We start from the raw sequence: 26,435 nt of genomic DNA, 5'->3' as shown, positions 1-26,435 counted from the left end.
AAGGGAACAGGTTACAACTCCAGATCTTCTCAGCAAACAGGCACTTAAATTAGCAAAGGTATCTCCTTTTTATTACAGAAAAATAAAAGATCAGTTGACCAGTTAAGTGGTACTCCTGGTACAATGCAGATGTGGCAAATATGCTGTGTGGGTGCACAGACAGCAGATACCAATCTGGTAAGTGACAGGAGCTTTAAAGGTGGCAAAACCATTTCTGCCACTCCTCTGACAACACTGCAAATCTGTATCCGATACAAAGGGAACAAACACTACTTCTAGCTTTTACTCTAGAGGTAAAGTGAGATCTTTTTCACAGCATTTAGTCTCTGTAATTCACTTTTCTTGTGACTGGTTTTCTTCTTGAACAAGCCCAGGCAACACAGTGAGAAAAGAATCCCAGTACACCAAGAGATGTGACTGCTCTGTTAGCTGAGCAAGGAGGTAGACACCAGAGATGTTTTCTTCAGATGGAGCACAGAAAAGGACCCTGTGCTAATTAACCGGTACCAAGATTCTGGTCACTGGCACCAAAATACTGCAGGGCATCAGCATGAGACGCAATACAGTAGCATCGAGACTCGTCCAGCAGCTACATCTGAACCATGTACTCCTGGCATCTGGAACAGAAAGGCACCTCTAATTAGCCACTTTACAAATTTGTGGTAGATGCGCAGTGCAACAATGCAGTACAAGTCCTGGACTGGTCTCCCTGTTTTTACAGTGATGAGCAACATCTTTTAGGCAACCATTGTAAAGAATCTCACTCAGCTGGGGCACTCCTACATCTCATTACTTGCATTACATATTGCAGAGGAACATAGCTCAAGATAAATTCTGCAGAAATCAATCAATCAGCAGCAAACGGTGACTACAGAATTGCACGTTCCCCTTTCTAGTTCAGGTGTTACTTGTGCACAAGACAGAAATTATACATTCTCCAAATAGTCATAGAAAAACAACAAATGTTTCCCAAAGGAAGGAGACTGACAAGTGTGATATAGAAAAATCACACTATTATCATTTCAGTGGAAATCTACAGGCTGCAGCCAAAAGGTTGCTACGAAAAGAATTTTCCTTAAGTTTTGCTATCTATTGACCAAAAAAAAAAAAAAAAGTAATTAACTGTAGGATCAAAATCTCTGGGTATCAATGGGCTGTATAATAAGGGAAAAAAAAAAAAACTATAGCAGCTATTATTTCTAAGCTGTGCTTATCAACAACTGAAAGACATACAGACAAGAAGCCTTAAGAAGAACTTAAAGTACAGCTCACCTTATCACATCACAATGCAGGACAATCCCATGCAGCCTTGATTCCCATCTTCACTGCTGTTGAGCTTTTTCATCCGGTACTGCCGGATCTCTCTCACCAGCGTGTAAAAAGCGTCTTCAACACCCTGAAATGCAAACGATCCAGGTAAAGTACTTTTTTCTTGAATCTTTTGAGATCACTGTTCTTTCCACCACAGGATCCCTTGACATATTTGAAACACATACTTCTACAGGAATAGTAGTTGCCAGCTTATCCCACAGTTCATTAGAGGAGGGAACCAGTTACCTAAAACGCTTCAGTTGCATTCTTAACTCTTCCTCTGAGGCAAACACCCAAAGTAACAGCCGTTAAAAGAAACAAGGCAAATTGTAACCATAGAGAGGTCCCATGCATGCAACAAGCTACTTCTTGCCTAATCACCCCCATTTTAAAATTCTTAGAATTTCTGGCTACTATTTAATGGAGAAAGAGCTGCAGATTCAATGTAACTCCGAAGAAATGCATTAAACCAACGCGAGAGATTCTTTCTGTAAAATAACCTTATAATTGGCCTTCATTAAGATAAGAAAACCAGACAGCCCTGGGATGACTACCTGAACAATCTAAGCACTTCTCAGCTAGAGCAGATGAGCTCTCTTCTCATTAACATCACCCACTGAGATAAAAACAGAACTCTTTCAAAGTAAGAGTCAGTAATGAAACCAAAAACTGAAATTTGCAAATTACACAGAATCACAGAATCATCTAGGTTGGAAGGTACCTCCAAGATCACCGAGTCCAACCTCTGACTAACACTAACAAGCCCTCCACTAAACCGTATCACTAAGCTCTATATCTGAACATCTTTTGAAGACCTCCAGGGATGGTGACTCAACCACCTCCCTGGGCAGCCCGTTCCAATGCCTAACAACCCTTTCAGTAAAGAAGTTCTTCCTAACATCCAACCTAAAACTCCCCTGGTGCAACTTTCGCCCATTCCCCCTCGTCCTGTCACCAGGCACGCAGGAGAACAGACCAACCCCCACCTCGCTACAGCCTCCTTTAAGGTACCTGTAGAGTGCGATAAGGTTGCCCCTGAGCCTCTTTTTCTCCAGGCTAAACAACCCCAGCTCCCTCAGCCGCTCCTCGTAAAACTTGTTCTCCAGACCCCTCATCAGCTTGGTTGCCCTTCTCTGGACTCTCTTGGGCACCTCCACATCCTTCTTGTAGCGAGGGGCCCAAAACTGAACACAGTACTCAAGGTGCGGCCTCACCAGAGCCGAGTACAGGGGGACAATCACCTCCCTAGACCTACTGGCCACACTGCTTCTTATGCAGGCCAGGATGCTGTTGGCCTTCTTGGCCACCTGGGCACACTGCTGGCTCATATTCAGCCGACTATCCACCAATACTCCCAGGTCCTTCTCGGCCAGGCAGCTTTCCAGCCACTCATCTCCCAGCCTGTAGCTCTGCTTGGGGTTGTTGCGCCCCAGGTGCAGGACCCGGCACTTGGCCTTGTTGAACTTCATACAGTTGGCCTCAGCCCATCGGTCCAGCCTATCCAGAATCAAATTGATTTTAAGGTACATACTTCCGTAGATAAAAGTACAAGTGAAAGAGTTAGACCATTCTTCAGTTAGCGTACAAGTAGAAGTCTGACCAAGAATAGAAGCATCTTACCTGTCTTGTTTTAGCAGATGTCTCTATAAAGGGGATTCCATAGCTTTTTGCTAATTCTTGGGCCTGTTTTGTGTCTACTGTTCTTGTGGGCAAATCACACTTATTCCCAACCAGAACCATTGGCACATCATCTGAATCTTTCACTCTCTTGATTTGCTCTCTTAGAAAATAAAATAAAATAAAATTATGAACAATTTTCTACACATAAATGGTGTTATACTTCAGTATCCAAACAATGTTGTGCTACAACAATATATACTGAAGCTAGATAGGATGTCAGGGGTTCTAACCTACAGCAGTACTTTTAACAACTTCCTATAATCCATCCTCTAGTCCTTGTATAATTCTGCTCTAACGTGCTTTTGCCTTCTTACCCATTTCTTCTTACCCAGAAGATTTTGTATGTTCTGAACGTCAGCTGATTAAACACAACCAAGATAGCTGCCCCACTCATTGACTAATAATATATAGACACAGAATGCAGATAAGCTTAAAATAAACTTTCTGAAAGAAGGCAGAATTAGTATTTTTCTATTGTTTAGTCTTTACTAGGTCTAATGACAAAAATACTCGAAGCATTTTCCAATCTTTTCTCCTTGTGGCAGAGACCCAGATCATACCTGTAAAGGTTAATATCAGCAAATGATTTACTGTTGTTAATGGCAAACACGCAGAGGAATCCTTCCCCAGTTCTCATGTACTGATCACGCATAGCACTATATTCTTCCTGTCCTGCAGTATCCAGAATATCTAACAAGCATGTCTCTCCATCAATAACAACCTGCTTTCTGTATGAGTCCTGCAGAAAACACAAGCAAATTATAGATTATAAAAACACATAGCACTACCACTTTCCATACCAGACAGCATTAGGAGCAAAAATAAATTAAAAAAAAATAATATGCATATAATTCAGAAGAGCTTTTTTATTTATACACATACACACAGTGGAAAAACACCAGTATATATGACGCACAGCACGTTATCTTAATCTTCCCACCTTTCTAACAAAAAAGAAAAGTCATATTCTCCCTAAGAAATTCCTTATTTTGAGCACAGAAGAAAAGAGTGGTAATACTCTCGATACAACATTGCGGTCAGCATCTACAATCCATGTAGGTCAGTGGTGACTTTTTCATTGCCACTGTTGGCTGCCTACGTTCTGCTTTACAAAGCGATAAATAGAAGAGACAAAGGGCTATTCCAGGATTCCTCACCACGTGCACACTGATCTCACATTTTGATCTCACATTTGGCTTTTTAAGCAAAACGTCCACAGCAGCATCTAGGCTCCTTATTCCTTACGTACGTACATTGTTTGACCAAGGACAAACGGATGCAGATTTCATACCACCTGTTCAAAACTCTCAAAGGTTCGTTTTTTTTAATATCATTCTTGAATGGCGTTCAGATACTATGTCACAAAAATCGCCAGTCTTGTTAAAGTGGATACATTTAAAGCATATATACACCAAGAGCTACAGCGAAGGTTTGAAGGGGGGGGGGGGAAGAAGGAAGAACCGGATTTCCACCCGCTCTCCGATACAAAGAAGTCTCACACAAATTCGCAGGACGTGACCCGCCCCTGGTTTCCCTCTCACTTTTGTTTTTTGGTTTGGAATCGCGCTTCTCACCGGCTTGCTTAATTGCATTTTCTCCAGCCAAGCGCCTTCCGTTTGCCCCCCCCAAACCTTCCCCCCGCCCCCCCGCCGCCCCTCCCTAGCGGCTGCACCCCCCACGCAGCCGCCCCCAGACCCCCCCGGTCCCCTCCCTTCCCAGCACCCGCGCGGCTCCCCGCGCTTCGCCCCCCCCCCCCTCCCCTCACCTCGATGGTGGGGTCGTACTCGTCCACGAAGTGGTTCTGGATGAGCTGGATGGTCAGCGCGCTCTTGCCGACGCCGCCGGCTCCCACCACCACCAGCTTGTACTCGGTCATCGCCCTCCCGGCGGCCGCGCGGGGAGCGGCGCAGCGCAGCGCAGCCGTCCCCGCCCCGCCCGCCCGCCCGCCGCCCCAGGCCCCACGGCGGCCGCGGAGCACCCCCCCCCCCCGCGAGGCTTCCGCCTTCCGGCCCCGCCGCGCCGTCAGCAGCCGGCGCCGGAAGAGCGGCCGCTGCCCCCCCCCCCCGCCACGTGACCCCGCGGGCAGCCCGGGGGGGGGGGGGGGCGGGGGGGGAGGCGCGGCGCGCGCCGGGACAGAGAGGGGCGAGGCGGGAGGGTTGTCTCAAAATCAGTAAAACTTTATTCTATTTCCATTCTTTGCCATTAACAGAAAAAAAAAAAAAATTGGAGAAAGCAATGTTTGTTTTACAAAGATAATGCATCTCCCAGAGAAGAAAACCCTAAATTGAGAATAGAGGTAACATGAAAAAAACAAACAAAAAAACAAACAAACAAAAAAAAACAACACAGTACTGCCCTCTATTCAAAGAAAGTAACTCCTGATCTTTTTGGTAAAGTAATACTTAGACCAATCATTCAGTTTTCTTGCTGGATAAAGTGTGACTGGGGAAACAGGGGAAGGGGCGGGGGGGCGGGGGGAAGCACACAGACATCAACTATTTCACCTTGATGAAAGTCTCAATACAGCTATGGAAAGCCTAAGTATTTATTCTTTTACAGTACACTGGGTGCCGGCTGCAAAGAAGAAAAAAAAAAGTATTCACTTCAGGCACAACTTCTTTCTTTGTAAATTTAAATCAGTAAAAGAAACTGGGTTTAGAAGCTGCAGTGTTCTAAGCAGCAGCAAATTTGTGCATTGTTTTAAATATATTTAAATTACCACACTGATGGCACACCTCAGCCTTATGAAATTCTGCACTGCATGTGTTTCAGAACACTACAAAAATAAGTCTATCCCAGAAAGAGACTTTCACTGAGCTCTAACACAACTTTGCTGTCTAAAGGACTCAAGTTAAATGAAATATGAAAACATGGTAACATCTGGCCATCAACTTAAGTTATCTGAATACTCATACAGATTTTCTATAAAGTTGAACTTATTCCACCCTCATATGGTCCTCAGAATTTGAGCAGAGCGAGCAGAAGTGAGCCTTCCACTTCCACTTGGAAGGAAAGATACAATGCAATCGAGTACTAAGGCATAGTAAAATATCTTGGCCAAAATAACAAAGAAAGCATAGATAACTGTAGTGCAGAATTCCATAAGGTCTACCAGAGTAGAGCTGTCTATAATGTTTACTCACATAGGCAATGTAGATTTGCAGTTACCAGTTGCGTTAAATGCACCATTCAAAACAAGCTTCTAAAATGTGATACTATAAGGCGCCACCTTAAGTTCTCCAGAATGCAACTGTGCATAATTTTAAAATGGTTTCATAAATTTATTTTAAACATAACATGAGAAGGTGTTAAAACTGGTGTAATAGCTTCTTAAAATTTGGAAGGGATGAATAGGGAGATATTCAGTACCCTTCACCAGCCCCCACCACTCAGTCGTACTTCAGGTATTGGCTTTGTTGATCAGTCTATAACACCAGCTTGACGGATCTTTCTCTCTGCACCAAATCCCTGCAAGAAAAAACAAAAGCTTTTTAAGGTCCAGCACCGTGCTTTAAGGCAAACTTGCTTTGTTCCAACCACGTAAAGCATCAGAACATTTCTAATTCACCACATTTGTCTTCAGAAACAGAGACAGTAACAAAACAGGGTTGTGGGGGTTACTCCTTACAAATTAAAACCAGAACCCTCATAAGTCCTAGATACTTCATAGATTCCAGACACTTTATTCCTTCTATAAATCAAGCGTTGACAAGACTTCACGTGCTCTTCTGAAACCACAGCATACACTGTCAACAGAGAGTATAGCGTCCCCAACTTCTGACCAAAACAGGCTAATTTCACACAGCAGGAGACTCGTTTGTTATGGAATTAAAGTGGACACCACATTTCAAACAGTTTAGACTTCCAGTAGCAGAGCCAATGTTATCCAAGTTAAAGCATAAAATGAAGTTATCCTGCAAGCCAGCTTTGTATTTCACTTACCTTTGAGTTATCCGGTCCCCTGGGCTGACGAAGAACTGTTAGACGAGGAGCATTGGCATCATCCAGATTAATGCTCTTTAAACGATTAACAAGTCTATCAGGTCGTGGAGCAGCAACAGCCTTAGCGCCTTCACTGTAACAAAGTCAACCACACAGAGTACTGATGATTTCCCAGAGGTGGTGTAAACTACTAAATTCAGTCACTTTCCCTATTAAGTCATTAGCACAACCTGTCTTGTTTGAAAGCAGACCTCCTGGATGACACTGCAGATGTCTGCCTCAAAACCTTTACTTTAACCACTAGACTGAAACAGCACTGGATCAGAACAGTATTCTCATTCTCAAAAGGGGTATTTCTCCAGTAAGGGTGATGTAGTTACTACTAATGCATGCATGACAGTATTCCCTACTTTTCCGTTGCTACACCAATAAAAGGCTTGTGAGTTGCCAGCACACAGTAGCAGGATACAGTTATCTCTGAAGACAATGAGAACAGACTTTGGAAAGAAAAATTAAATATTATCACTTCCATGGCAACAGGAAGATTGCTCAAGCTTAAGCAAAATGTACATTTAAAGTAAGATGGTACAATTTAGAAGACATTCAAAAGCAAAAAAAAAAAAATCAAACACCTATCTCCTAGTCAAAAAAGACTATCAATGTGTTTTTTGTTTCTCCTATTTAGAAGTGAAAGACACCTGCTCCTTGGGGAGCAGGTAGAAGTGCTATGCATAAAGCATAAATTGTCATAGTCCAGGAACTTCATGAAGAATTCCATCCGTTTTCTTATCATTCATTAATTTCTGCATAGAAGACTGTGTCCAAGTCCTTGCTATGGGGGAGCTTCTGAAGAAGAGAATAAAAGCAGAACAAGCTATCTGCAATTAAGTAAAGCTGAATTCTGATGCTGCAAAGCACTGCATGTCTTACAAGTGCTGGTATTTCTCAGATGAGAGGCTCCCACTGAAGCCAGCTGAAATTCAGAGCTCCAGTTCTAGGAACAGCTAGCTCAGTTTAGAAGTAGCGTGCACTCTACTACTCATGCAAGCCGTCTGCTAGATTAAAACAGTAATCCTTACCAAACACGCCACACATTACAGGCACTGCATTTCCCTGTGCGCTGGTTCAGGATTACTGAGAACTCCACTTCATCCCCAGCCTGTAGCTCCACACCATCCTGAACTTCTTTGACATGGAAGAAGAGCTTTTTGCTGTCACCCACTTCATAATTAATGAAACCAAACTGAAAACCAACACATCATACGGTTATTTCTTTCCCCTTGATCCAAACAGATGCAACAACACACATTATTGCAATTTAACAACTTACAGGAAAAAAAAGAAAAAACACAGGACTCTGAAGAGCCTAATGCAAGAGGAAATGCAACTTCTACATTGAACGGAACTCTGTACTTCTGGAAGTCTAGCCACTCTCCTCTGGCGTTTCTAAAGGTACATTTAAACCCCAAAGCCTATAACCAAGTTCTGAAAAATGCCCAAGTCCTGGCATTTGTATTAAACTGAGGAAAAAGAACAAAACACATTGCCGAATATTCTTTTCTAAGACACCACCTTCAAAACTACATAGTAGAAACCATTTTTTATACCAGTGAGAGACAAAAAAAAGTTTGGTTTTTTTTGGGTGGTCCTGTACAGAGCCAGGAGTTGGACTTGATGATCCTTGTGGGTGCCTTCCATCTCACGATATTCTATGATAAAGCAATATCCAGCAAAACCCATCTGGCCTCTCCATAAGTAACTAGAGTTTAACGCTGCAGAATAACTATAGAAATGGACAGTATTCACAACACTTAATTCTCTAACTATTCTGAGATGCAAATAACTAGGACAAAGGTCAAACTTCACATTTCAGGGTAGACCACAATCATCAACTGCTTAATACTGTGAAAAAGCTTCTTCTAGAAGCAGATTTTTTTTTTTTTTTTTTTTTTAAAAAAACCACACTTTTTAATGCCTTGTTCAGCAGAAACTAGTCAGATCAGTTTCTAGGACATCTCAATGAACAGGACAGAGTAGCTCCTCAAAATCGACCACAGTAGGAACTGCTGCTCACTAGCACTGAAGTATCAGCACCAAATGAAGTACTAGTTCACCATTACTAAAGCCATGTTACACACTGCACAAATCAGTAACTGGGTTTTATAAGCCCAGGTCCCTAGAACACTAGAACACAGTATAAAGCAATCCATTTGTGCACAACAAACTTCCTGCGTTCAAGTGCTGAAGCAGGTTTTTATCTGCTGTATGCCAACTCAAACACGTGCATCTTGCCTTCAGAGCAGTATTCACTCACCTGATCTTTCACACATTCCACTGTGGCTCTGCGGAATGGTGTGATGTTGACAGCCATTGTCTGCCCATTTTGGCCAAGCACACACAGCTGGAACTTAACTGTCTCTCCCTTTTGCAGACAGTCACCTTTGTTTGCCATTCCAACAATTCCAAATGGATAGAACTCCCCTTTCATCTCACCTTGAGGAAGAAAACATACACGACATAATTAAGAGTCTTTTTTCCTACCTGAGGGCATTTAGAACTTATTTCTAGCATTAGAAATAGTACTTTTACTGTCATCTTAGTAGTGCGAATATAATCCTCAACACTTCTATTTACATGTAATTTATTAAATTCCTACGTTTCATGTGCATCTGTGAAGAAAATACTTACAATTTCCCTCATCTGAAGGACTATGTTTACTATACTTAAAGCAAGTCTCAGGTAAAAACAGTAAGTCTTACCATCTTCCATGACTTCAATCATGCCCTGGTATTCAGTTTGTGTGGGATCTACACTCCGCAAAGGACGAATTACTTTACCAGAGTAAACAGTTGGATCAGCTTCTTCAGTGATACCATTCACTGGAAAGAAACAGTGCAAGAATCAGGATGTTCTAGGCATACTTCTTTTTAAAAATAAAAAGTGACTGATTGATTCATATTGACCACAAGCCTATAGTTTGCATTGGAACAAGCCTACAACAGTGCACGATCGCCCAGTAAAAACAGAACAGCTCTAATTCAGCAATATGTAGCAACAGCTTCTCTAATCAAGTCCACCCTGACAGTTCAAGAGCATAAATTGAAGGATATTAGCTTCTCATGAAACTAGAGACCACAGAACCTGAAAAAGCACGCTGAAGGATTTTACTTCTCCTACCATTGCATTCCCAGCTCCCTTTAATCAGTCAATGTTGGTTAAGCATGCATTTTGCACCCCAAAATCCTTAATACCCACACCTGCAATTTTTCTGTGAGGAACAGCACAACTAGAATTACTAATTTGGCTAATTTTGCCACTAGGCTTCTCCTCGTAGAATTGCAAACTTTAACTATCAGCACCTCTCAAGGACATTTTAAGCAGAAATTACCAGGTACAGTCTTACCTGCATGTGTTTTGTTCACCTTTTCTGCACTGACTTTGTTTCCTTTGCCTTTTGACAAACTGTATTCAACTGTGTCTCCAAGTTCCAGGCTATCAATATCACCACAGTACTCACTACAGGAATAGAATTATATGCAATTTTCCTTTAGTCACATGACAAGAGTGATGCTCATCCAACATTTACATAGGTTGATTAGAATCCATTTAATTGACTCAGTATCTCACATTTTCAAGAAATACTCATTCGAGAAAGTGAAACTTTTCAAATACACAATTCAGTAACTGTATTTCTTGGCCTGGTATTCAGAGGCCTAGATCACAACGAACATAGACTAACAGAAAAGCCTGAACCAGTCCAGTAGAGATAATCAATGGAACTTGAGAAATCTAAGCATATAACCATGTGAGGTCCAAAAGGGTTAAACAGTCATTTGTACAAAAAAGGACTGTCATTCACCTGTAGTGGAAGAAGATCTCCTTATCATGATTAGCTGTTTCAATAAATCCGAAGTTATCTTTCAGGGCTGCCACATATCCCAAAAGCCTCTTAGAACTATAATTGCGTCCAAGCATTCTGACAGAAACAGCTGTTTGCAGACCAGTTCTCTTCACTTCACAAACGCTGAACTCAACCTGTTTAAGAGGTACATATCAATACTACAGACAAAAACTAACAACAACAAAAGCAATAAAAATACCCTACAACCCAAAAAACTCATTTCAAGGCTGCGTAGCTGGAATGAACAGCTAGGTTCTGCAGGAAAGCCATCTTCTAGCCACTATTCTCCCAGAAACATCTGTCAGTCACTGACATTTATTACATTCCAGAGAAGGGCAGAGTCACAGCATAACACCTAAAAAGGTGAGCCAGCCTCTACTTCTCTCCTTCTTTTGCCTACTAAATATAAAGTTTCTTACCTTTATGTGGTTTGCTTCTTTGCACCACTCATCACCAGTGGCCCACAGTGAGCACGTACGTAATTTGGCTCACTCCTTTTATAATTTTAAAAGCAGTAATCATTGCCTTTCTGCAATGCTCCTGCACGGCTCCTGAACATTAAGCTTTCAGGCTGCTCTTCCAGATTTATCAGCTTTTTCCCCAGCCACTATTTCCCTGGCCATTTGGCTGCTAAGGAAACATCCTGCTTTTTCAACATCCATCTCACTGTCTTTATGCTAACCTCCACTTGATTATTCACAAGTGGAGTCAGTGTCTTTATAAGCAAGGCTAAGAATTCTTTACTTGTAAAATGTATAATTTACATAGCAAGACAGTATTTTTATATATGTGTCACCAGGTTTTAGAATATACTTTCTTAGCCATAGAGAAGATTAAGCCACTCAAACCCAGGCCAGAATAACAGAAATAGGTGACTCTTTGGGTGCCTTGTCCTTCATTTAAGGAAGGCAACAAATTCAGTAACAAGGTAAAGAGAAGCTCTCATCTTAAAGTGCACAAAAAAATTATTCCCCAATGGTATACTTAGTCATATTGCCTTATCTCCAATCTGTGGATTAGCAGATCCTTCCACATCCTTGGCCTGGTAAGGAATGGTCAGTTTTACTCCACAGTCATCATAAACAATTATTCCATCCTCAGCTTCCTAAAGACAAGACATCAGGATTCAGCAATTAGTGTCTTATTTGTTATCAAACAAGCTTACTACATATAATTTAAGCACTGCTCAGTTGAGCTGCATTTGTATTGCAGCATCCGGTGAGAAATACGAATAAGAAGAATAAAAAGATCAAAAACCACAGGCTTCAAATGACATAACCCTGTCTAGTAAGAGCCAGAATTTACTTTTTCTTTTTTTCTCTGAAGATACTATTCCTATGAAGTATTTATTGAAAGTTTAATTATTCTATCATAGTTTAAAGCAGCAGAACAAAAACAAGAGACACTTCTCCAGCCCTAGAACCTTGATTTCAACCAATTCTAGCATCTTCTGCAGTATGAGGTAGAGAAAGGATCTTCTCATCAAGTTCTTGTAAATTACCCTCAACTGCAGCATCATTAACCATGCTTTTAGTATCTCATTTCACAGAAACTGGTTTTCATTGAGTGCTGTCATTAGCAATTCAATGCAGTCCATATTTATGTAGGATAACCAGTGCTTCAGAATGTTCAGTTACAGATTTAAAAGAAGCAGCCTCAGTCTGCAAAGCCAGAAACACAGCACAGCTGCTGCTTCTTGCATACTACCTTCTCTTTGCCTTTATTTGGGCTAGTGGCTTTAGCTGGAGTGGCTTCTTTGTCTATAGTGCCCACAAAACGGTGATCTGATTGGGTGTGGAAAGAAACCGTGCCCTTTGGAAGTTTTTTAATCCTAATAGCATGATTTCTTTGGGCAGACAGCATATCCTGAAAAACAAGATCAATAAGATCTTAGACAGGCTGCATGTTAGTACTTTTGTGAAATCTTAGTTTTCAAAGAAATTGTACCACTCACAGGAACCACAGTAAACTCTACTTCATCAGAAATATGGAGTTGGTTTCCATCCATAATTTCACTGAAGTGAAAGAACATACGAGCATCCCTGTCGACACATTTAATGAAGCCAAAGCCATCTCTCATCGCTGCAATCACACCCTGAAAATAACCAAAGGGACAATTAGTTTTACTACAAGTACAGAACGTTTGTCTGTAATAAGATAGAACTGCAGACTACATAATAACCTGCATGTAAAGCTCCAATCCTACAAAAACACTTCTTAGTATATGCACTTCTCTGCAAACTGTACTGCTAATGGTTATAGCCAACCTGAAATTCAAGCAAACCCCACTTACCTAGATTCCTCAGCTCACTCTCTTAGTCATACGAAGTAGAAAGTGAAGCAGAAAAGATGAGTTTAAGCCAATAGCAAAGACTACAAAGAACCTGATATTACTACTATCCATACACAGGTTAGTTTTTCCAGCACTTTTTACAGGAATGAGATATTCTTTAATACTGACCTGCACATCTAACTTAGTCTCTGTCACCCATCAAGAGCTGCTCTGCATATAACAGAACTTAGCTGTTTAGCATCCTTCTGCCTGAATCTCAGGCAGAGATTGCACAAAGAACATTAAGACCAAAATTCAGAAGCTGAACACAGTATCTCCCCTGATTCTTAAGACTTTTCACTGCCTGTACCAGAGAATCCTCAAGGTCTTCCAGTTTTCCTAAGGAACATGAATTACCTACTTAGACTCAGACCATGAAAGTTCTTAATTGTTCAAGACTGGGTTACTGATGTGTCTGCTATAACCAGCTAGCAATCCACTCCAAGAAGGCCAATTAACCTTTACTTTTATTATAAAATTTCATTTACTGAGTAGTTAACTTTTTATTTTCATAAAGGAGAAGTGTACAGCATTAATTCTGGATTTTCTACTATTTAAGCACAGTCTTGGAAGAGTACATCTGAGGATTTGACTTCAGAAAAGATAATGAAAGACATTAGTGATTTTCACGTTACGTTATTGAGACAACCACCCCAGTTTTCACCTTCATTGCTTCCCCTCAAGAAATACAGACTTAAAAATAGATACTTGCCATTTCCCTAGTTTCATTAGTAAACTGGAAAGTATTTGGAAGAACCTCTATATTGGTGGCTCGTTCCAGTTTGTCACGTCTGTCTGTTGAAATATTGAATCGAACGTGGTCACTTTCCAGCAAAGTCACCTTGGATTTTGTATCTTTGTCTCCAAATGGAAGTTCTTTAGGAATCACAAAGTCAACTTTGATGCGGCCAGGTAACGGATCATTCTAGCAGACAGAAAAATGCAACACAAAAGTTTAGTTCGCCTACAAAGCTCAGCATTCAAAACTTTATATAAGCACTTGGGAAAACACTTGTTAAGCAGCACAGTTTCATTTCCACATTTGAGGTTGGAAGGCACCACGTCTGAATGACTGCTCCTAAGATTACAGTGGCATTACTAGAATTTAATTTAGTTCCTCTCTTACTTATGAAATCAGCAGTTCCACAGACTTCAGCTTCACTGCAAACAGAACAGTTTGCAGAAACACTAATACTAACAGATGTACTGGACAACACCAAATGCCTGCTTGATTCTATCCACAAGGCTTCATTTATAACATTTCTAATTTGCAATTTTACTGTGCACACCAAAATACAAGTTTGATTTTTTGAAGTACTAAACATGTATTGCCAAATAAATTAAGAATCAGTTTTGAGAATTAAGTTTGTAACCATACTTACCACACTTCCAAGAGGCTTTCCTGTTAAGTGTTCAAGAACACCTGCTCTGCACACACGTGCAAAAAAAATATCCACCAAACAAACCCAAAACAACAATGTAGCTGGCCTAAACACTTAAGAGAAGTGGTTTCATGTACACTCTTCCCTAAAAGCCAAACATTAAAGGTCAAGTCATCTCTGTTGAAAAAAACAAACCAATCCATTAACTGATCACAGGAATCCATAAACTGTATTTTCTTCCCTTTTCACTATGCTTTTGCCTTTAAGATACATCTTTAGAAAAAAAAAAGTGAATGTCCCCATTTTTCAGCTGGAAGTGTTTGAAAGATTAAAAGACAACACACTGCACAAGGTACACTATCATATATTACCCTAATCCCTGGTCCTTACAAAGTTTAGAAAAATTTCTTACTGTGACTGCTGTCAATGGTTATTACAAGTTAAGCAGTCTTCTACTCTGACACGATGCTTACGTAGTAGACTGTTACAGAAAAAAGGGAGCTTTCTCTGACTGAAATCCAATACATTATTTCACAAACTTAAATACTGAAATGCACCTGATTTTTGCTGGGTACTTTTGGAATTACTTTGGTTACAGTTCCTTCAAAGTGTTCAATGCTGATATCTTCAAAAATAACAGTTCCTTGAGGCAGCAGTCTTACATCTGTTGCAACTTCTTTACCCTAAAAGCACAAAGTCAGTTAAATATCCATACTGAAGTGGGAAGGCAACAGATTATTTTCCTATGAACTTCCTCCCCTCCCCCTTCTTTTTACAAGCGAATTTGAAAAAATAGAAAGATGTCCAGTTGCACCCTAGGATCTCATCTTCAGATTTTACTGGATTTCGTCTTACATTTCTGTCTTTGATTGTAAACTCCACATCATCACCAGGCTGTAAGGCTTCTAGGTCACCTTTAAATTCACTATAGTGAAAGAATATCTCCTTCACGACATCACCCCTCTCAATAAATCCAAAGGCTTCCTAAGAACAGAACAAAGTGTTTAATAAATTGCCAAAATCTCTTATCAATACACCATCTTACAAGTTCTAGCAAACACAATAAAAGATTATGCCATCCCAGTACAGCAATCTTATTAGCGCATACAGTTTAGACTACCACAACAAATATATTAAGGGAAACAAACAGGAGTTCCTTTGCTTTCAAGGAGGTTATTAGTATCAAAGATTAGATATTTAAATTATTTTACCCAGTTGACCTTCACACCTCCAAACTCTTAATAGCTCTTAATGCACTGAATTTACTTAGACTACCACTTTTCAGAGAAGCATTTAATCTTCAAGTAATATTTTGAAGCTAAAGCATCACTTACTTTCATGGCACAGACTACTCCTTGACAGCGGGCTTGTTTCTTTTTTAATAGCATAATGTTACGAGCACTTACAGCACCAGTACTAGAGGGAAGAAGTAGACATAATAAACCTGAAACACTTAAACTGGAGAAAAAAATCTTATTTCATAATGTCATTTCAGCTCTTAGAACAGGCATGAAGTACTGCCTGACTACTAAAAGAGAAGTATGAGATCAGAATTGTAAAAGCAACTTACTGTTTATTTGTATCAATTACAAAGTTTATTTTATCTCCTGTTTCCAGCTGAATATTTCCTTCAACATCCTCCGGGGTGTAAGTCAGGTAAAACACTTCCTGTAAATTAACATTGACTAATATTACTCTACTTGCAAAACAGTCAATTCAAAGAACGATTAACACTTTTTTAGTGACAGTAACTGGTATTAAAGAAATTAATTTAGTGAGAAAATTGAAAATGATCAAACACTGCATGCAAAAACATACTTTCTTCCAGTGTTGTTTTGTTAAGTCTGTAACAAGCAACTTAAATTGAAATGTATGTACAAGGCTATCTTTAAATGTCAATTTCTAAACTGTCAAAGTTCAAACTAAGAATACATGAATGTTACATAATCAAGCTTTGTTCAGTTTTAAAACTGAAAAACAACTAAACTATTTGGTTCTATATTAAATTCTCCACAGATACAGGTGGGCAAGCAAGCTGTACGATTAATGTATCTGCTTGTAGCAATTACCGAAGTATGCTTTTTTTTTCCCCTTCTAAGAACTACAGTTCTTAGGACTATCAATTGTCTCCATTGTGTCAGATTTTTTGCTCACAGACCACAGTGACGGATCAGTCAAGAGTTCAAATAAAATACATAAGCTTTACCCCATTACGTTCGTAGCATACACTCCCTGTTGGACTCTGACCCGGGGCAGCTGGAGATTTACTCTCTAAATTGTGAGGAACAGCACACACAACCTACCAGTCAAAAAAAAAAAAATCCATTGCTAGTCATTTCAGGAGCAGCATTGTTGAAAACAGAATGAATCTCAGTACCCTCTATTATACATTCAAGGATGCACTTCTAGTTTTAAGTCAACAGGGAATGCCTTGCTGTAACGTTTCAACCTTATAGAACACCTGTTGACTTGAAGAACTGTTTGGAGCAAAGCAGCAGGTCATACCAAACCTCTGAATTGCTACCAGAATAACAAAAATAGATTTCAGTATAACTGAATACTGCATGCAGTTAATGTGCACACTAAATGAATCTGTCATTCCTGAAGTAAAGGATGGAAATTTTGTGAATTTAAAATAGACATTTATCACAGGCACTAACTTGTCCATTTATTCGCTCTTCAGGTAATATTTCTGGTTTGATCTTCACCAATTTAACAGCAATGGGTTTTCCAGTTCGGCGATCAGAAGACACCTCAAATTCAACATCATCTACAAAACAATCAAACACAGTAATGGTATCATAGACTTTTTTTTTTTAATCCCTAACCGTTACATCTGATAGTTCACTGCTTGTACCTCAACACAACAAAATAAAACTCAGGTACTTTTGTTACCTATGAAGGATATGCTGTTTGCAGTTACTTCTCTGCTTATTTACTCCTTTTGCTAAAGAACTACTCCACTGCAAAGGCTTGCCCAGCAATACTTCCTCTCCCCTTCCCTCCTGCTCACTATATAGCAGACCTCACACTGAAGGAGTTCAGACTACATAACGTTGTTATTAAACAGTTTATAACCTTAATTGCCACACAAATTAGCGGCAACCTCCCCATTCTGCAAAACAATCAACAATCTCAAAATGAATTATTACCAAAAAAAAGTGAGGCACAGTCTTACACAGTCTAAACACTTATTTCTTAGTCATGCAACTTTGACTTAACACTGCACCTTTTTCCAGAACAGCCATATTTGTATTAATGCAAGCTGTAGTAAAGATCTTTCACCAACAGTGTGAGATTAATTCAATCATCTTTTTAGCCCATTGGGAGCAACAGAACACATCTGTTAATGCCACAAGATAAAAAGGTTTTCTACCACAAGTAAAGACTGGTCTTCACTTGGTCAAAAAGCTGCCTAATTACCTCCTACTTTGAGCTCCTGTAAGTTGCCATTATATTGTGAACAGTGGAAGAACAGTCTAGCTTGCCGTTCTGAACACTGAATGAATCCGTAAGAGGTCAGCAGTTTTTCTATAACCCCAGTCTCACGCAGTGCTGCCGAAGTACCATTGGGGTACCCGTTGTGTCCATTGTTGTGGAGAAGGTTTGGATCAAAGCTCATCTGTACAAAAGAAAACATAGCAGAAAAAAAAAAAAACCAACATGCTACGTAAGTCTCTCCATACAAACATACCAGAATAAGAAACACAACAGCTTGGGGAATTTACTGTAACAGGCAAACTCTAAACATTTTTAAAATACAGTAAGAATTCCAAAACTGTCGAGCTCTTGTAAAACAAGAATTCTTAAATTCACTCAGGCAACATAAAATAGCCAGAAATAAAACACTGAAATAAAGCCTGCTTAGACCAAAACAAGCCTATGACGTTCCTAAGTACATCTCAGAGAAAGCACTCCTACATTCACCATTTCACATCAGACAGCCTGAAAATGCCTAAAACATCTGCTCTTCCAAATTAAACATGTAATTAAGAAAACACAAGTTACGAAACAATAGTACTAAGTTCATTATCCATGCACAGTCTGTCCCTGGTTTGTCTGTTCAGTCTTTTATACTAAAAAAATAGTTTTAAGTGTTTAAAGATTTTGTACAGTGATGAAATACCAAGAATCAAACCTCAAGCTAACATTTCTGTGGTACAGTAAGTCAAGTGCTGAAGAGACTGAAAAAACTTGAAAATATCATTAAACTAAAAAAGTAAAAGCTTTAATGAACGGTTAAATTAACTTACATCCATGAAAACTTGTCTTCTTTTCAAGGCACAGGATCAACCTTGAAATATTCAGAAGTCCTTTACTAACTTGCTGGATTTTGTTGTGCAGAAGAGGTGCCATTTTTAAAGCGAACCGTTTCCATTTACAGGTTAGCAATTACATCAGTTGAAATGTACCACACCTCAAATACTGTAATTCCAGAAGCACCACTCAAGGAAAAAAAACACACACGCAACAGTCAATGTGTATTTTGGAATACAGTATTAGAGGGTTTTACAGAATCAGACTATATCTGCTCTCTGCTTTGTTGCTGCATCGAACAGAAGAGATTCAAAACTACTCTACTATACGTTTGCTGGAGATGGATAACTCCTGAGCAACCTGTAAAATGGTCACGCTTCTTACCGTAATATAAGTAATAAGTAATATAGTTACTTAGCGTATTAAAAAGATACAGCTATAGCATGGCTTATTAAGTTGTTTGCAATCAGTTTAAAAGTGATCAAAAAGCACTGAAAAACACTTGCTGTGAACTTCTTGGGCAGATTTTTTTTTTTTTAATTAAGCAAGACTAATATTAAAGTAATTAACTAAGAACAACTACAAGAGATAAGAATGAATGGAGTTCTGACCTCCGAAAGAAAAAGGAAAATACCAGTCCTCATGCCACTGTACACAGCAACTTCTCAGCAGAAGTCAGCTTTCAACCATGGTTCCCACATGGTTATAAAAAAACTCTGGTAATAGCTAATGGTAAAACTGTTAAGAATAACCCATGCTGTTTTATTTTTCCTGGAACATTTCCACCTTCATTCTATTGTTTACATGTTATTTAAAGCTTCACTTGAAAAAGATGTTATACCAAAACCTAAGAGGTATTTTCACTCATTTCGTTTTGCAGGAGTGTCATTCTGACGTGAAAATGTCTACAAAAGCTTCCAAGAGAGATACTTCATAACTGTCAAAATCTCAAGAGAATGAGGATATTCGATTTCAACGCGGAACCACAGCACCAGCGCAAGGAAACATTACAACCTGGCAGTTTACAAATATCAAACAAAATATGTACCTGCTACACGAACAGCTGCTTCGCAAGCAAATTGGTGATGAATTTTTATTGCCACAGCATTCATACTGTTTTGGAGTTAAGTAACACACTGTGTTACATAAAGTATTGTAGAACAAGACAAAAAAATGCAGTACTGTCTGTTAAGAGTCGTGTGATAAGCCACAGTGTAACAGACAAGCAGTTACCCAGTCAATTTTAATCAATACTGCATTCCTATTCTACAATTATGAGGAATCAAGGTTTGTGGGGTATCTTGGAACAGTGGTAACTGGCATAAATACTATTACATGCTCAATTAGGTGTAAAATACCAACGTATCTGAAACTACGTTGAATCAAAGACATGACCGCAGTAGAGAACCGTTGGAAACTCCAGTCCACCTTCCTCCCGCAAAGGCCTCTTGCCAACAAGAGGTGAGGGCAGCCATCCTGGTGTCTAGCTGAGTCTTGAAAACCTCCAGTGACCTAGGTTCCACGACCTTTCTGGGTAACCTTGTGTCAGTGTTATTATTTGCACCCAGCAAAGAAGTATTTTCCTTATGCCCAGACTAAACTGTTTAATGGACAAAGACCACAGGAATTGCACCTTTTTCATGCAGTAGATTATGTTTAGAGGACACATTTTCTCAGAATATCTAATTGAAAAAAGCACTATACCAAGCTGCTAAGAGCTGCACGACTCCCTGCCAGCATCACATATGAACCCTCATCTTTCGAATAAGGCAACCCCTAGGACATTCCATAGAAAGGAAGATGCCCCTGTGGAAGACAACAGCTGACGTGTTTCATCTGAAGCCACCCTAGAGTTTGAAATAATTTTCAAAATTAAATTAGTACTGCAAGATGGCTGTGGGAAAGGAACATGACTTATAATTAAACCTTTTCACAGAAGAATGGGTTAATGGTCTTGCCTATTATGAAAGCTCAAATCAGTGTGACAAACGCTTTTTGTCAGTCATGGATAAAAATGGTCTTTTCACACCTCCAGTGCAGGCTGAGTACACAAACACACATACATCCCCTGCGACAATGGCAAAGACATTAAGTAACAGGTTACGACTAAAGGTACATCAGTTACAGAAAACAACAAAAATCTACCTAAAAAACATGTTCAGCATAACTTGGTGTTAGAACAATACTATTATCTCTTGCTCAAAGATCATCATTGCACGATGCCATCTGAACACCCTGGGTTTAAAGGAGAATTTATCATTTTAGCACAAAGCAATGTAGTGGGGCTTCGATCAACTAAAGCCTAACAACTTAAGTTCAAGGAGAGAGATACTCCTCAGGGTGGCACTAAGATTTGCTGTAGAGGGAAAGGCATGGCATAACGTATCAGCAGTCTTTCCAGATGCTTGTCATATTGCCACAACTGTTCAATGCTGTAACAGAGCACAGAACAGCAACAAAAAAACTACATGCACCAATTCTGGTAAGTGAATAAAAACATAAAAACAGATGCAATTACTGTCGTAAAACTGTTCTCTAAGAAACATCTACCAGGAGTACTGTCACAGAATTGTTAAGAAACTTCTAGGAATAGCCTACAAGATATTAATGCACAAACAAGACTTGCTCAGACTTGAAATATAATGGTTATATACTAGACCACAGCTAGCTGGCTGTGCTGTTCACTCACAACAGCTCACTCCCACTTTTAACACAGCTAATCAGTCAATTAACAGGAGTAAGAACTATGAATATAGCTCAGCAATACAAGTACTTAGAGGAAGAAAAAACTGTGCAGTAAGATGGAAAGGAAGCTAAACAGAGATTACACAAACTGAGGAAACTCTTAGCTTTGGGGGAAAAAAAGGATTGAAATCACAACACTTTTACTAGAATAGAGAAACATTAATAACCGGCTCTCTAAGGTTATAAAACAAGTACTGTTAAACAGAACTATAACACAAGTAATATTAATTCATCATACTACAACCAAACCAACATAGTGACAGAACTCCTAAAAAAAAACACACAAAAAATAGCTTTCTGCTAATAACCTGTTTCCAATTAAGTCTGAAAGAATGTAACTCTTTAAATAGCACATGCACCAACCTCGCAGTGATATTCAAATATTGCACTTTCAGTAGTATTAGCCGATTCTTCTGTTTCAGCACGAAGTTTCAAAGGATGAAGACTGCTATTATTTGACAGAGAGAGAGAGCACGCAAGAGAAAGTGATCTATCGAGCTAATAAAGAATACAAGTGCTGCTGCCCTGGGCAGTTTCAATACAGCACTGGAGAAAACAAAGACTATTAGCAGCGTTGGGACGTGCTCTTTTGAAGCTGTTGAGTAGGCACAAACTTCTGGTTTCAGATCAAGCCTTGTATCTTCAGTGTAAGTTTCCTCTTCTTTGGTCTTGAGTTGTTGTTACGATGTGGTATATTCTTTTCCTGATCTGAACTTGAAGCAGCAGTTTCAGGTGGTAAATTCTGTTCTGTTCCACTTCATACTGGAAAGAGAAAGAAGACACACACTAAGGATAACTTTAACAGAAACTATACAGTCCTAGCTGTTCCTATGAATAGGCACATATCCTCTACCTTAATGCTGCAGGTTTGATCCACACTAGGAAAAGCTCTCTTACAGATGTATTTGGCGTTCCCATTTTCAGTTTTAGTTTCCTAAGAAACTCTATCCCGAGCCAGTGATATGCTATTTCTAATTTTAAACTCTTCAGATGCAGTTACACATTCCAGGAAAGGTCCCAGTTTGTACAACTAAAACAGCAACCTTTTTTTTTTTTGGATGAATATCAGCACCATTTAATACATGATGTAGTCCTATTATTGCTACCAAAAACTTTATACGGATGCAGCCCCATAATTCATCAACAAGAACTTGCACACACTTTCAAAACAGCCACACGATACAAAGAGGAGATGAACTAGGATTTCCTGATGATTTTTGTTCTGAAAGGTAAGTCAAGGACCAGCAAAACCCTTAAAGCACCTTTAGCTTTGTATGAAAATAAACAAGCTTCTGAATTACTCCTACAGATGCTTTATGCCTATTCTACACAGACCATACGCATGCCGGCACAGCTTGTAAAATAACCACGGAGTCGTTCTCTGGCCTTCTTAAAACCCTGTTTACAAAGTGTTGTTGAAATATAGAAAATATTTGTACAGATAACATAACACAGAAGCCTCTCCCCAACAGCGACTAGGTTAACACTTCTCTCCTAGTGTTCTGCAGTACCACTTTGTGTTTTCACAGGAAAGCAGCTTAGACAGACTGCCACCTACCACATAAAATTGTAAGCTTATGAAGACAACTACTTTTAAAATAATATTAAAAAAATCAAGCTTTGATTTGAGTTTGTTATTTACTTAGTAAATAAAGAAAAAAACAGGTGGAGTGGAGATTTTTGCACATAAATCCTGTCAAGAAGCAACACAGCTGTGAATCTATGGATAAACTAGCATGTTACAAAGTAATCTAAAAACATGAATCCCCTGAGCATATAACTCTTCCTGAAGTCATTCCACAAACTCCGCAATGAATGAAAAAAATATGGGCAAAGCCTATTCCCCACAGTAGCGAGAAACTCAGTTTTTCATTTTACAATGAGCTTTGAATTTCCTTTAGTGAACTGTGAAGCTGAAACCATTCATTTAAATTCATGTGTTTTGTTTTTTAAGTGAACGCAAAGACATTAACACTTACCACAGTGAATGCCGACTGCAGTCAGCCACTCCAGATAAACACTCTGAACCTTCAAAAGCATACAAAGGACGTATGCGAATTCATCAGCTGGTTTTCAGAGAAGTTTATATTTCAGCGATCTCCCCTCCATATAAAACATCTTCCTTTAGCCATCACTCAGAACAACTTTGTTCAGTATTAAACTTTCTTGTCATACCATTACACATACACAAGAGACTAAATGTGAAGCTGAACTAGGGCAGAAATCTAACTCCAAGTACAAAGAAGTATCTGGCATAAAAGGTTTGCAGTGAAGGACTAAACTATATTAAAAAGATGAAATAAGAAGACATACAGCTTATACAAAAATAACAGAATCGCTAGACTTCTCACACACCTCTTTACAAGATTCAAACAACCTTTACCATAATCTCTTTCACGATAAAACAAACATCCCCCAAGTTCAACAGAAACGAAGCAGGCACACACCACACCACAGAAACTGCAGAGAAACATATAAGCTTATTATTAAAACACTTCGCTCTCACTTGGTTAGACTAATATTGTTAGAGCTCCACTAGAGCTACCAATTAGATCAAATTACATTTCACACTTTTGGGGCACAGAACGCATTATGTTTTCATAGAACAATCAAAACACCTGTCTGTGCCCAAAGATGACTAAAACAAATTTTGCCAGGTAATGGAATAAAGATTAAGATTTTTCCCTTAAAAGCAGGTTTGACTCATTAACAAATTTGCTTACTACATTTAAGTCATTCAAAAAAGGGGGGGGGGGGGGCAGAAGGATGAAGCAAGCTTAAGTCAAGTAAAAATTGGAAAATAGGTGTGTGCATCTACTCAAGTTCTTTACTTTTTAATTCAGCTACTATAAATACTCCTCCAAATGGTAAACACCCTGAGCAACTGCCCAGCCCCTACGTCACAGCAGACTCTGCATTTGTGTATTTACAGCTGAACAGATTAGTGCAAAGGCAAAGAAGCGACAGGGCTGTATTAGTCCTGTTTTTGGAGTCTTTCTGATTTAGATTTTGCTAGATGACAGTAAGTCACACGGAGTTGTTCGTACCTTGAAATCCATATAGCCTAGCAGTAAAGAGTGTCACATTAAGACACTGCTTTGATTCCCATTTTCTTCACAAAACCAGCTATGTATCTGTGAGAACATGTATTTCACAGAACTTATACAAGGGCTTCTATAAATAACCACCTCTTATGCATGATTAAATTTAACAGAGGTAAAACTTTGCATTTTTATTATGAATTCACAGCTCAGCTGCTTGATGACAGTGGGAGATAATGCTACTGCACATCTTCTGAGGTGATTATCGGATGAAAGTACCGAGTACCATCTCCTGAACACCCCAACCAAAATATGACAGCAGCGATATCAGCTACCTAATATTTACTAGATTACTGAAGACCTCTACGAAAGAGAAAAAAAAAAAGCTACAGGCAAAAAAATCCAATGCCATTTTAATGCTTTTAGTATCGTCAACAAAAAGAAAAAAAAAAGGTAGCAAAAACAGAGATCGGTTTTCGTTAAAGGCTGCAGGGCTCGGGGAAGGGCCCTGCGCTCGCTTTGAACCCAGACGAGAGCGGCACGGAGCTGGCCCCACACCGCCGGCCTCTGGGCGCCGCCAGCCCCAGGAGGCCCACACCAAGATGGTGGCCGCGCCGCCGGAGCCGCGAGCTCCGTCGAGGGGCGGCGCCAGGAGCCCCGGCCAGCGGCGCGCCGAGCGGGGGCAGCGGGCAGCACACCGCCGCGGCCCGGCGCTGCGGCAGCGCGGGGGCCAGCGAGGGGCCGCGCCGGGCTCGGCCGCCGCCCGTGCCGGGGCAGGGCGCCGCGGAGGGAGGGAGGGGCCGGGGCCGCCCTCCCCTCACACAAAGGGGGGCGATGGCGGCCGCTCCCCGCACACAAAGGGACGGGGCCCGGCTCTGCGGCGGGCGGGGCCGCGCGCGGGGCACGCCGGGAGCTGCCGGCCGCCACCCCCCCCCCCCCCCCCCGCGGCCGCCCGTCCCCAGGAGGCCCAGCGCCGAGGCCTCGCCCGGGGCCTGCCGGGACCCGTAGTCTCCCCCCCGCGGCGCCCCGGCCGAGCCGGCGCCTCTCGCCCTGCAGCCCCCAGCAGGCCCCGCGGCGCGGCGGGCCGCGCGGCACGCCGGGAAAGCGAGTTCCGGAGCCGCCGCCGCCCCACCCCCGCGGCCGGGCGGGACTCCGGCCCCCCGGGGCCCCCCGCGGCGGGGCCTCCGCCCGCGGGACGCCGGGAAACGTAGTGCGCACGCCGCCGCGGCCCGGCGGCCCGAGGCCGCCGGCTCCCCGTCGCCGCGGGCGGCGGCCGAGCAGGCGGGCCGCCCCCGCCCCCGCCCCGCGGTCGCCCCGCTCCGCGCAGCCGACGGGAGGCGCGGGGCAGCCTCCCCCCGCCGAGCCCGCTGCGGCAGGAGGGGCGCGGGGCCGAAGGCGCCTCCCGCCTCGTTCGCCGCCCCCCGGAGGCCCCGGTACCCCCTCGCTCGCGCGAGCGCCGTCTCCGCGGCGCCGGGAGCCGCCGGGGGCTGCCGCCCGCCGCACTCACCCCAACAGCTCAGCGCCCCCGCTCCAGCGCCGCCATGAGCAGCACGGCACAGCACGTAGGAATAAATCCCGGCCTCTCGCGAGAACGCGGGGCGGAGCCGCGCCTGCGCCCACAGCGGCCCCAGCGGTCGCGTGGTGCGCATGCGCGCCGGGCAACAGGCCAACGGCGCAGCCCAGTGCTGCGGCTACTGCGCAGGCGAGCCACGCCCCCCCCCCCCCCCCCCCCCCCCCCCCCGGCCTGAGGGAAGGGGGCGAGGCAGCGGCGGGGCCGGGCACAGCCCACGGGCCCGCTGCACCACGCCGGCCTAGGTGAGGGCACGGAGCTGCAGCTGGTGCCG

At 41.6% G+C, this 26,435-nt stretch overlaps 2 protein-coding genes across 3 annotated transcripts; both read right to left on the bottom strand.

Annotated features, from left to right (window-relative positions):
- Positions 1-52: 52 nt before the first annotated feature.
- Positions 53-5,016, bottom strand: NRAS (NRAS proto-oncogene, GTPase). The gene is made up of 5 exons (XM_080568782.1): positions 4,757-5,016; positions 3,552-3,730; positions 2,932-3,091; positions 1,273-1,396; positions 53-617 (listed from the first exon to the last, which is right to left on the bottom strand). The coding sequence occupies exons 1-4, from the start codon at positions 4,865-4,867 to the stop codon at positions 1,277-1,279; spliced, it is 570 nt and encodes a 189-aa protein (XP_080424908.1). The 5' UTR covers positions 4,868-5,016; the 3' UTR covers positions 53-617; positions 1,273-1,276.
- Positions 5,017-5,147: 131 nt separating this feature from the next.
- Positions 5,148-26,256, bottom strand: CSDE1 (cold shock domain containing E1). Of its 2 annotated transcripts, XM_080568775.1 has the most exons (20): positions 26,099-26,256; positions 21,914-22,312; positions 17,972-18,170; positions 17,209-17,318; positions 16,755-16,847; positions 16,119-16,216; positions 15,883-15,964; positions 15,404-15,532; positions 15,106-15,231; positions 13,879-14,091; positions 12,789-12,929; positions 12,542-12,700; positions 11,832-11,939; positions 10,793-10,968; positions 10,337-10,449; positions 9,693-9,812; positions 9,248-9,426; positions 8,013-8,176; positions 6,934-7,066; positions 5,148-6,459 (listed from the first exon to the last, which is right to left on the bottom strand). In XM_080568775.1, exons 3-20 carry the CDS (start codon positions 18,168-18,170, stop codon positions 6,412-6,414), a joined length of 2,391 nt encoding a protein of 796 aa, XP_080424901.1. In that variant the 5' UTR covers positions 21,914-22,312; positions 26,099-26,256; the 3' UTR covers positions 5,148-6,411. The 2 variants fall into 2 exon arrangements, with proteins under 2 accessions (XP_080424901.1, XP_080424902.1); XM_080568776.1 differs by lacking the exon at positions 16,755-16,847.
- Between the last annotated feature and the right edge of the window lie 179 nt (positions 26,257-26,435).

Source organism: Anser brachyrhynchus (assembly GCF_964034855.1).
Source record: "Anser brachyrhynchus genome assembly, chromosome: 27".
Classification (NCBI taxonomy): Eukaryota; Metazoa; Chordata; class Aves; order Anseriformes; family Anatidae; genus Anser; species Anser brachyrhynchus.
The sequence above is the reverse complement of the archived record's forward strand: the minus strand, read 5'-3'. Positions and strand labels throughout refer to the sequence as shown.